Here is a 12,248-nt window from a genome sequence, read left to right on the forward strand (position 1 = left end):
CCACCACAAGCCACAACCCATAACCCCACCATAATCAGATCATTATCAAACCCACAACCCAATAGCAAAAAAAGAAAAGAAAAAAAGAAAACCTATGAAGCAAAGATAGTGGTTGATCTGGATTTTTGCTGAGGTGGCGACGTTGATGTGAGGGGGTGAGCTTGAGAGGGGCGGCCATGGAGTTCGTTTGAGAGAGTTTTAGAGATGTGAGAACAGGGGTTTAGAGAGAGCTCAGGCCGAGAGCTTAGAGAGACTAAGCTCGGGTTTAGAGTGAGAGAGAGGGCTCGATGAGACTGAGCTCATGCCGAATCCGATGACCCCATAACTCAGTGAATCCGACGGCTTTCCTTGTAGCTTTTCAACCCAGATCATCGTGTTCATGATCATCTTCAGCTTGCGGGGCAACGACAACAAGGAAGAAGCTGGGAATGGACCAGGTGGCAAGTATGAGGCAGCTAATTGGGTTAGGGAGAGAAGCCAAGATCAGAGTGGGATTTGTGTGCTATTCCCTTTGCTTTGTTCTTATAGAATTTTTTAAGCAATCAAAACCCTAGCTTTTTTATTTTTGTTATGTTTTTTTTTCTCTAAAAATGTGTTTTTCTAACGGCAAAAGGAGAGGTGGGTAATGGATGGGTAACAGATTGAAGTTCGGGTGAGCAAAGTGTAAATGATTGAAACACGGGTAGGCAAAGTGAAAACGGGCCATACCACAAGTGGGTTTATTGTAATTATCCCAAAATAAAAACTAATGCACCATAGAACATAAAATCCGCTGTAGCACATTGGCAATTCTTATGGATTAGAGAATCCATGTTTAACTCCTGGCAGTGGAAAAGTTTTATATTTATATTTATTTTTTGATCTTGTGGATTATTTTTATTTATTTTTCGATCTTGTGGGGGCCCTATTATGAATATTTTTATTTTTATTTTTATTTAGGGGAAATTATAATAAACTCACATGTGGTTTGGCCTGTTTACACTTTGTCTACCTGTGATTTAAAATTTAGCACTTTGCCCACTTGAGATTACCTCTATTAGGGCTCCATTACCCACCTCCGTTAAAAATAAGCGTAAGTATGTAATTTTGTTATCTTTTTATGTGTCTTTCCTCCCAAAACAAAAAATTATACTAAAAAACAAGAGAAGGAAAATCTAAAAGTTAGGGTTTTCACTCTCCAACAACAAGGACCTCTCTGCACATGCCTTCAGCTTGGCAGCAATTTTTTTCTCTGTGTTGCATTCCTCCTTGAACTGAGAAGAATATATAGGAAAATAAATTAATTTAGAGTGAGGCCCCTCAGCCTAATATTTGACAGAAAAACCCCTCCAAAGACTAATTATGAGTTATGAAGAAAAAATATATAACAAATTCATTTATCCACTAAAACTACTATTCTCACCTCATAGCACTGCTGCCGATATTCATTGAGAAAAGTTGAGGCAATAAAAGTCCAATACGATCCAAATTTATCCTGAATCAAGAATAAAAATTAAAGAAGAAAAGACAATCAGCAGAAACGATGCACAGTAAAACTTACAACAAAGAAATAGAAGTCATAGGTTGATTACAATAAGTCAGCAGATTACAGCCAACAAAAAAAATTCAATAACCTGTAACAATTCTTGCCGAATATATGGACGACTCAATCGATCAAAGTCCCATATTCCCTCTCTTTCAAGTTCTTCCTACAAAAGAAGCATTAAATTGTGTAAATTCACCAAAATAACATTAAAAACTATTGCTTCCCTTAACACAGACCATGCTCTACATTAATTTATTCTCCAAGTAAAAAAGCTGTTTTTGATTAGGCAAGCATAACTTTACCTGATTCAGAGGGATCGATGGTCAAAATTTTCCAACTAGACCTGTCATAGAATGCTGCGGAAACTCCCAGATTCGGAAGAAACCCAATATGTGATCAATTCGGTAAGCTGTAAAGTATTTTGCCATCTGTCATGGAAACAAAGAAAAATAACCTTTGGCTTATTCAAGAAAATTAGTGAAAGACACATGGCACCAAGACCAAGGCACACTGAGGGTAGGATCAAAATCTATTTAAAGAACAAAACCTGGGTTAAACGAGCTCGCCACCAAGCATAGTTGTCTTTTGATCTTCTTTTGATCTTCTTCGGAGAGTGAAAACCCTAACTTTTAGATCTTTTTTCTCTTGTTTTTTAGTATAATTTTTTGTTTTTGGAAAAGAGAGACACAAAAAGAGAACAAAATTACATAATTACCATTATTTTTAATAGAGGTGGGTAACGGAGTTCTAATAGAGGTAATCTCAAGTGGACAATGTATTAAGTTTTAAACCACGAGTAGGTAAAGTGCAAACAGTCTAAACCACAAGTGAGTTTACTATAATTTTCCCTTTTATTTTTTTTTTTTTTGGATCTTAGTGGGTGGCCCATATTTATTTTTTCCAACTCAACTTGAATCATCTCAATTGGACATTTGAACCGAAAGTTATGCTTCAAATACTAACTGGTGCACAGTTGGAATCGTAATCTTAATTGGACTTGGATTTGGTGCAAATTTTTTTTGATTCCTTGCTCCAATTGGATTTGAATATAATTGGGTTGGTCTTCTTTGACTTCATTATGGTCCTTGTAAAATTAAAGTCCATTAGATTTCGTCTTGGGATAATTACAGTAAACCCACCTGAGGTTTGGCCCGTTTTCACTTTGCCTACCTGTAGTTCAAAACTTATCACTTGGCCCACCTGTACTTCAATCTGTTACTCCCCCGTTGCCCACCTCACCCTTAGATGCTAGACAAACACCTTTTTATTCCAAGTTAGAACATAACATGGATCAAACAACACGAACTCACTCTCTTTTCCTCACGAGTCCTAGGAACGCGAAAATCCATTCTGCATCTGATATTGACATAGTGTTGCAAGTGTAAATCTAGATGAGCAATAGACGAGCAATGGGTTGTTCGAGGCTAAAATCCTGGTAAGAAATCAGTCATTGTTTGTGTTTTTACTTTGGGCTTGTGATTGTTTTATTGTTTTTTGTGTAATCAATCAATGGTCAATGTTACATGTAATGGAATAAGAATATTGGTTGTGTTTGTTGATGTTTATGAAAAATGTGATCGCCTGTTCTTTGGATTTGTGTTTGTTTATGAGCATTTTGTCTGTCGTGGTCGTTGTGTCTCACAATGGACCCAAGTTTCTACTGGGTTTAAATTTTAGTGTTTGCATGTGCTATTTAGTAAAACAGAATCAAAAGCAAAGCAGAAAATGTGGTCCTTCTGTGTGTGTTGCATCCTAAAAGCAAAATAGAAACATGCAACTGTTTACTCTTTTGTTGTTTACAATTCTTCAATTGTTAAATGTATACGTGTCAAATGATAATTTGTTATTGCAGATGGATAATGAGGTGAAATTGGAGGTACATTATGGGGGTGCTTTTCTGTGGAACCCTAGTTTAGAATACTTTGGTGGGAAAGTTAAAATAGTGTATAAGGATCTTGATTTACTTAGTTATTTTGAAATAAAAGGTATATGTGAGGAATTGGGGGTTGATGAACTGTGTAGGGTTCATTATTTAGGTCTTGGGGGCAACTTAGAGCAAGACTTGAGGCTTATAGAAGATGATCAAGATGCGGTACCCATGTGCAAGCCTAATGAGGGAGGGCCAAGAGACACCATTATACTGTATGTGGAGAGTGGTAATGCTTCACTTGTAGTTGAAGTTCCTGATGATGGAGGGGTTGGTGTAGGAGCTGGTGTAGGGCTATAGGGGGTGATGGTGTTGGTGTTGGTGCAGGGGCTACTATAGGGGGTGTAGGGGCTGGTGTAGGGGGTGGTGCAGGAGCTGCTACAAGGGCTGATGGTCTGGAGGAGGAGTTTGATTGGTTGAATGAAGGTTTGGAAGGAGAAGACTTTGCTGATGACATTTTTGGTGAGTCTTCTCCATCTCACACAGTGCCATATGAGCCTAACACTGTTCCAACCACTTCTCCACCTCATCCAAACACTAATACACCTCAGCCAAACACAGATGCACCTGACCTAAGCAATGTTCCTCCTCCAAACATAGATTTAGATGAAGAGTGCGCTGAACCAGCTTTAGAGGATGATATTGCAAGTGTGGATAGTTCTGATGATGAGCAGGGGCTTGGAAATTTGGAGTTCAATGAGAGGACTAATATGAAAAATGTTAGGTTGGCAAAAGGAATGAAGTTCCCAAACTCCCAGGTGTTTAGGAAGGCTTTGAGGGAGTATGTGATTCAGAATCACATTAATGTCAAGTGAAAGTTGAATGAGAAGAAGAATATTTTTGTACATTGTAAGAACAATTGTGGATGGAGGTGTTATGCCTCAATGGTGACTGGAGAGTGCACATTTGAGATCAAGACACTTTATCCTGAGTGTACCTGCTCCTTAACATTTAAAAATGGACACATTACATCAGCCTATGTAGCAAAGAGGTATTTGGAGGATTTTGGTAAGAATCCTAATTGGGAGGTCTTCGGTGTTAAGCATCATGTGATGTAGAAGATTTTAATTGATTTAAGTCTTAGTCAGGTATATAGATTAAGGAAGGTAGTTAGGGGGCTGATTACTAGGAATGAAGAGGCTCAGTATGGCCTACTTAGAGATTATGCAGAAATGATATTAAGGACATATGTAGGAAGTAGGGTAATTTTGCAAATATAGATGGAAAATGAGAATGCAGAGCCCAATTTTAAAAGGATGTACATTAGGTACAATGCTCAGAAGGTTGGCTTTCTAGGTGGTTGTAGACCCTTTGTTGGGCTAGATGGATGCCACTTGAAGGGTAGGTTTGGTGGGCAATTATTGTCTGCCACTGCCAAAGATGGAAATGATAATATATTCCCAGTGGCAATAGCTGTGGTTGAGCAAGAGAACCAGGATAGTTGGATTTGGTTCTTGGAGTAGTTTGCAAATGACATTGGCAGGCTAGAGGAGCTCAATCTGGTATTCATTAGTGACAGGCAGAAGGTATTATCATCTAGTTCATGTTCATGACTTCATTACATGCTTACCTTGCTTACATGTTTACTTGCTGACATTGAATGCTTACTTGCTTACTTGCTTACTTGATTGCAGGGCCTTTACCTGCAATGGAGATTCTATTTCCAATCGTGGAGCACAGGTATTGTGTGAAGCACATATACAACAATTTCAACGTTAACCATAAGGGCATGGAGTTGAAGAGTGTACTGTGGAGGTATGCTGGCACAACACCAGCTAGGGAATTTGAGAGGGGGTGGACCATCTTAAGAGTTTGGATGAAGAAGCTTGGAAGTACCTGGCTGATATAGAGCCTACACAATGGACCAGATCCCATTTTTCTTCAAGAGCTTTGACAGATTGTATGGTAAACAATCTGAGTGAAAGTTTTAACTCTATGATTGTGAAGGCTAGAGATAAGACCATCTTATCAATGCTGGAGTGGATCAGAGTTAGGCTTATGAGCAGGCTGTATATAAAGAAGATTGGCATAAAAAAGTATGGTAGCAAGTTGTGTTCAAGCATACAAAAAAAGTTAGAGCAGTTAAAATTAGAGTGTAAGAGTTTCTATGCAATGCCTTCTGGGAGGTTTGTGTATTAGGTTGACAATGAGAGGGAAAAGCATGTGGTGGACTTGGTAAATAGGACATGCGGTTGTAAAGCATGGGACTTGATAGGAATCCCCTGCAACTATGGAATTGCAGCCAGTTTTGTGAATCGTGAGAAACCAGAAGACTACACCTATCCATGCTACTACAAGGATGCTTATGTGGAGACATACAAGACACCCATACCTCCCATGCATAGCCAGTCTGAGTGGATGTCAAGTGGCCAACCCAAGCCTGTTGCACCTATTGTCTATAAGCCACCAAGCAGGCCACCCATGAAGAGGAAGAGAGATGCTGATGAGCCAAACCTTTATATGGTGTCTAGAGCAAACAAGCCAATGAGGTGTGGAAGGTGTCAAAAGGAATGGCATAATGCAAGGGGATGCAAAGCCAATGTCACTAGTGAGACACCATGGGAGAGGAGGCAGAGATTGCAGAAAGGGAAATCTGTAAGTTTTTACAAATTTTTTTTATTCAAATGCAAAATGCCAATAACTAACACTGTAAAAACATGCTCATATTTGGTTGCAAGGAAGTGGAATGCCTTCTACACACAGACAATGATCCTAGGCCTCATCTTCATCACAGACCCAATCCTCAGCTAAGCCCCCACTAACACATCAGCCTTACAGTATGGCCTCATCCTCATCCAACCAGGCAGCAGGGTCACAGCCACAAGCTCTAGCTCCATAGCGATAAGCTCCAGCTCCACAGCCACAAGCTCCATGGTTAGGGCCACTAGCTCCATGGTCACAAAACCTAAGTCAGTGGTACTTTTCAGACTTTAGGTACACAGTTAGAGGAGTTCCTTGGTTCTCTTCAAGCCAGCTAGCACCACACACCCCTGTAGAAACATGGGACAGTAGAGCTTGTGGCCTCATCCTCATCCAACTAGGTAGCAGGGTCACAACCACAAGCTCCAACTCCATAGCGACAAGCTCCAACTTTGCCCACCTGTACTTCAATCTGTTACTCTCCCGTTGCTCACCTCACCCTCTGACGTTAGACAAACATCTTTTTATTCCAAATTAGAACATAACATGGATCAAACAATATGTACTCACTCTCTTTTCCTCACGAGCCCTAGGAACGCGAAAATCCCTGTAACTGAGCTGGGGTTTTGATTTTCCTAATAGTGCTTTCGTGGGTAAGGTTTTGACTTTGGGTTGTCTTGAGGCATTGAATATTCGAAGATAGATCATCACCAGATACGAGCTAGGGTTTCAAGTTTTAATGGTAGCTTTGATTTACAGGAAGTTGATAATCGATGTCTTCTTCAAGTGGAAATTACTCAAGTTCAAGTGAGCATATGTGTACATATGAGACTTATGTGCTGAGAACAAGTCTGACAGTGGATAATTTAGGAGAAGGTTTTTGGTTGTAGCCGATATAAAGTAAGTATACTTTTTACTTAATCTAGTTGATTCATGTGAGATTGGAATGTGATGTGTTCAACTCAATTTATGAACATGTTGGTCCCAAGTACCCTTTCTTTAAATGGATTGATAATCCCACTTGTATGCGTGGGAATGAAACTGCCCATTTGGTGCAACAAAAGCTGGATTTACTGTGGAGTGAGCTATAACTTGCACATGAAAGGGAAAGAGAAGCTACCCAGGTAGCAGTAGAAGCTACCCAAATGGTAGAAATTACTCAAGACAGGGCAGCAAAAGCTACTAAGAGGGAGAGAAAGTTTCGAGCTTCCTCTGTTCAAGCCAAGGAGATAGCAGTGAGAGCTTTAGAGTAAGAGAGAAAGTGCAAATTGCACTAATTCTGTCATGGTTTTTTTTTTTTTTTTTTTGGTTATGTTGTTTTCATATTTTGGCTTAAGTGAGAATGTTGGAATGATGAGATTGAGTCTGCCTGATGGGTTGTAATATAAGCTGGTCCTCAATTGTATTGTAATAGAACTATCGAAGAATTTTTTGAGAATGAGAACTATGTAAGGTGGTAGATGCTGTTGACTTGAAGCCATTTAATAATATAATTCTTTTTAAGATAAAGTGTTATTTCTGTTAGATGTTGTTGGTATTTTTGTTTAAAGTGAATTGGCTACTTGTGAGCTGTGAGCTGTTGGCGTTGGTGTTTTGTTGGATGTTGTGAGCTATGTTGGTAGTTGCATAAAGTGCATTATGTGAAGACAATTGTGTTGAAAGTGAATTTAAAGTGCATGACAATCATGTCAACTTGCGAGAAAAGAGAACAAATGCAGACATACACCTGCTATTCAACACATACACCCTGCAGACATAAACAAACTCATATAATAATAACTCATATAACAAACTGCAATAATCAAAATAATAATTCTGAACACCTGTCATTAAGTTGGGAAATTGTATACATATTTTAAGGTGGCATTGAATAGTCTTTTATCAACCATCAGTAATATAAGACATTTGGTACAACAACCAAAACAGCTGCAGCTGCCCAATGTTTACAAAATACAAAAAGTGTTTGAACAACTATATAAAAAAGTGTCTTGCCATTGTCTGCCCTGTCATTGTCTACAAACTACATAAAACCCTAACACTACGTAACTCTAATACATTATACATAGCAACAAAAGTGACTTGACTTAGTCTTCATTTACTGCCCTTGCCTCTGCCTCTCCCACCATAGCTGGCCTTTCCACCTCTTGTTCTACATTTCTGAACCCTAGCTGCATCACCCTTTCCTTTCAAAGTAGCTCATCTGGTAGAAGGTGGTCTTGTAGGCTACAAAGTACAAGAATTCACATGTTAACTACCAGTATCACAGTTTTATGAATAAAACATCAAAGCTAACAGTACAGTACCTGTGATGATGGTGCTCTACTGTCCCATGTTTCTACAGGGGTGTGTGGTGCTGGCTGGCTTGAAGAGAACCAAGGAGCTCCTCTAACTGTGTATCTAAAGTCTAAAAAGTACCACTGACTTAGGTTTTGTGACCATGGAGCTAGTAGCCCTAACCATGGAGCTTGTGGCTATGGAGCTGGAGCTTGTCGCTATGGAGTTGGAGCNAAAAAAAAAAAAAAAAAAAAACCATGACAGAATTAGTGCAATTCTGCACTTTCTCTCTTGCTCTAAAGCTCTCACTGCTATCTCCTTGGCTTGAACAGAGGAAGCTCGAAACTTTCTCTCCCTCTTAGTAGCTTTTGCTGCCCTGTCTTGAGCAATTTCTACCATTTGGGTAGCTTCTATTGCTGCCTGGGTAGCTTTTCTTTCCCTTTCATGTGCAAGTTATAGCTCACTCCACAGTAAATCCAGCTTTTGTTGCACTAAATGGGCAGTTTCATTCCCACGCATACAAGTGGGATTATCAATCCATTTAAAGAAAGGGTACTTGGGACCAACATGTTCATAAATTGAGTTGAACACATCACATTCCAATCTCACATGAATCAACTAGATTAAGTAAAAAGTATACTTACTTTATATCGGCTACAACCCAAAAACCTTCTCCTAAATTATCCACTGTCAGACTTGTTCTCAGCACATAAGTCTCATATGTACACATATGCCCACTTGAACTTGAGTAATTTCCACTCGAAGAAGACATCGATTATCAACTTCCTGTAAATCAAAGCTACCATTAAAACTTGAAACCCTAGCTCGTATCTGGTGATGATCTATCTTCGAATATTCAATGCCTCAAGACAACCCAAAGTTAAAACCTTACCCACGAAAGCACTATTAGGAAAATCAAAACCCCAGCTCAGTTACAGGGATTTTCGCGTTCCTAGGGCTCGTGAGGAAAAGAGAGTGAGTTCATATTGTTTGATTCGTGTTATGTTCTAATTTGGAATAAAAAGATGTTTGTCTAACGTCAGAGGGTGAGGTGAGCAACGGGAGAGTAACAGATTGAAGTACAGGTGGGCAAAGTGATAACTTTTGAACCACGAGTAGGCAAAGTGAAAACAGGCCAAACCTTAGGTGGGTTTATTGTAATTATCCCTTTCTTCTTTACGCAAATCCACTTATATAATTTCATCATCCTACAAAAAACAAATTCATGCATTAAAATTTAATTAAGCACAAAATTGATTATTTAGCATTATTCCAAAACCAACTATAAAATGCATGAACTAACTCAAAATATGTATGGTAATGCTTTCTAATAATGATATAAATATGCAAAATTAAGCTATTATCACTGTGAATATGCAGAAAAAGAAAGGAAATGTCTGAAGCTAAGCGGGTATGGACAAAAGTGGCTTATTCGTGGGTCAGTGGGGCTAACTACAAGCTAAAATTTGACAGAATAGTAAGAATAACAGAGGTTTTTTTTTTTTTTTTTTTTTTTTTACTTACCCACGAAAGCACTATTAGGAAAATCAAAACCCCAGCTCAGTTACAGGGATTTTCGCGTTCCTAGGGCTCGTGAGGAAAAGAGAGTGAGTACATATTGTTTGATCCATGTTATGTTCTAATTTGGAATAAAAAGATGTTTGTCTAACGTCAGAGGGTGAGGTGAGCAACGGGAGAGTAACAGATTGAAGTACAGGTGGGCAAAGTGATAACTTTTGAACCACGAGTAGGTAAAGTGAAAACAGGCCAAACCTTAGGTGGGTTTACTGTAATTATCCCTTTCTTCTTTACACAAATCCACTTATATAATTTCATCATCCTACAAAAAACAAATTCATGCATTAAAATTTAATTAAGCACAAAATTGATTATTTAGCATTATTCCAAAACCAACTATAAAATGCATGAACTAACTCAAAATATGTATGGTAATGCTTTCTAAGAATGATATAAATATGCAAAATTAAGCTATTATCACTGTGAATATGCAGAAAAAGAAAGGGAATGTCTGAAGCTAAGCGGGTATGGACAAAAGTGGCTTATTCGTGGGTCAGTGGGGCTAACTACAAGCTAAAATTTGACAGAATAATAAGAATAACAGAGGTTTTTTTTTTTTTTTTTGTTTTTTTTTTGTTTTTGTTTTTGGTGTCTTGTGAGTTGATATGCTTAGGCTTTTATAGGGGAGTTTAAGGGAGCATTAATTAGCAAAAGTCCAAAACGTAGGACTGATTTAGGGTAGAATAGTTGTTGTGACATTTTAAAGTACTCGTAAGTGTACGAACCCAAAGTATAGTTTGACAATAATGAGGTCGAATCCATAGGGACTTGAATGAACATAGGAAAATTAGTCAAATCTTAACCAAATTAATCATAATCTAGTTTAATAAAAATTGGTTGTTTGAAATTAAATATATTAAGTAAATAATTAAACTAAGCAAAGATATAATATAAAGCAGTAAAGAGATGTAAACAATCTAGAGAAATGAATTAAAGTTTTGGAATCCACCTTGTTAATTTATGTCAGCATATATTTATGATCATTAATTTTTTCCAACTACTGCATGATAATCTATAAATCAATCTTACTATCATGGAAAATATTCTCATTAAAATTCTTGTATTAAAAATCAAAAGCATGTTATTCTTCACTTTTTAAGTATAAAATCAAATCACCAATTGTATTCGTTGACAAACAAATCACAAGAGATGTCCAATTTTATAATCAAGAAATAATAAACCAAACATTCAATTAATTAAGATAAATCCTAAATCATGAGAAAAACATGATTGAACTCATATCTAGAATCTCATCTTAGTCAATTGATATGAAGCAAGAACAATTTAAATCATTAAAAAACAACTATTGTGGGAAAAATCAAATCACATAAATATTACTAATAATCCTTAACAAGGTTTCATCCTCATTCCTAATTATAAATTTAGTTACTCGTAGTAATTGAAATAAAACACAAGAATAAAATACTAAACATTAAACTAATAGACAAATAAAATAGAGAAAGAAAGAGTCACAATGCTATCATGGAGAAAAGTTACAGAGAAGCCACATGCAACATTGTCTCTTGCTCCAATTTTCTATTTTACATCTCAGCCCTAGCACTAACCTTTCTAAATTTTGCCCTAAAGAGCTTTTAAATATGTCAAGGAATCCTATTACAAGTTGAATTCCCGTTTGGAGAAATTTCCATATTTTTAGGCTTTGCTTAACTGATGATTTTGACCCATTTAACGTCAAATTCAGAGTTTTGTAAATTACAAAATTGTAGCCCTTTAAGTTAACTTTCCAGCCCAACTTGAATCATCTCGATTGGACATCTGAGCCGAAAGTTATGCCAAAAATACTAACTAATGTGCTACGTGGAATCATAATCCAAATTGGACTTAGATTTGGTGCAAATTTCCTTTGATTCTTTACTCCAATTAGACTTAAATTTAATTGGGTTGACCTTCTTTAACTTCATCGTGGCTCTTATAAAAGTAAGGTCCATTAGCTTTCTTCTTTGCACAAATCCACTTATTTAATTTCATTCTCTTACAAAAGACAAATTCATGCAATAAAATTCAATTAAGGACAAAATTGATTATTCAGCCTTATTCCAAAACCAAATATAAAATGCATGAATTATTTCAAAATAAGTATGATAATGTTTTCTAACAATGATATAAATATGTAAAATTAAGCTATTATCAATGCACATCAATAGTTGATATAATTATCCTAGGATTTTGCCTAAAATGGGAAATTTGCTTTTGGGGCTGTTTTGATTCTTAGGGCAATGTCACACATGGGTAAAAATCAGCATAATCTTGCATTAAATGCTAAGAATTCTGAGATTGTGTTCA

At 37.2% G+C, this 12,248-nt stretch overlaps 1 protein-coding gene and 1 long non-coding RNA gene across 2 annotated transcripts in view; one reads left to right on the plus strand and one right to left on the minus strand.

The window, feature by feature from the left end:
• Nucleotides 1–964: 964 nt before the first annotated feature.
• Nucleotides 965–2,272, minus strand: LOC136065004 (uncharacterized). The gene is made up of 5 exons (XR_010626650.1): nt 2,073–2,272; nt 1,828–1,953; nt 1,614–1,688; nt 1,403–1,474; nt 965–1,253 (listed from the first exon to the last, which is right to left on the minus strand). It is a non-coding gene; the product is annotated as an uncharacterized LOC136065004 (long non-coding RNA).
• Nucleotides 2,273–4,672: 2,400 nt separating this feature from the next.
• LOC111995617 (uncharacterized) overlaps nt 4,673–12,248 on the plus strand; it is a 9,544-nt gene continuing 1,968 nt past the window's right edge. The window contains exons 1-3 of the mRNA XM_065767592.1: nt 4,673–4,892; nt 5,087–5,262; nt 5,592–6,047. Coding sequence (XP_065623664.1) covers nt 4,673–4,892; nt 5,087–5,262; nt 5,592–6,047 — 852 coding nt within the window. The remainder of the gene's footprint in view (nt 4,893–5,086; nt 5,263–5,591; nt 6,048–12,248) is intronic.

The sequence above is a fragment of the Quercus suber genome, unplaced genomic scaffold (assembly GCF_002906115.3).
Source record: "Quercus suber isolate HL8 unplaced genomic scaffold, Cork oak 2.0 scaffold_827, whole genome shotgun sequence".
In the NCBI taxonomy this organism is placed as follows: Eukaryota; Viridiplantae; Streptophyta; class Magnoliopsida; order Fagales; family Fagaceae; genus Quercus; species Quercus suber.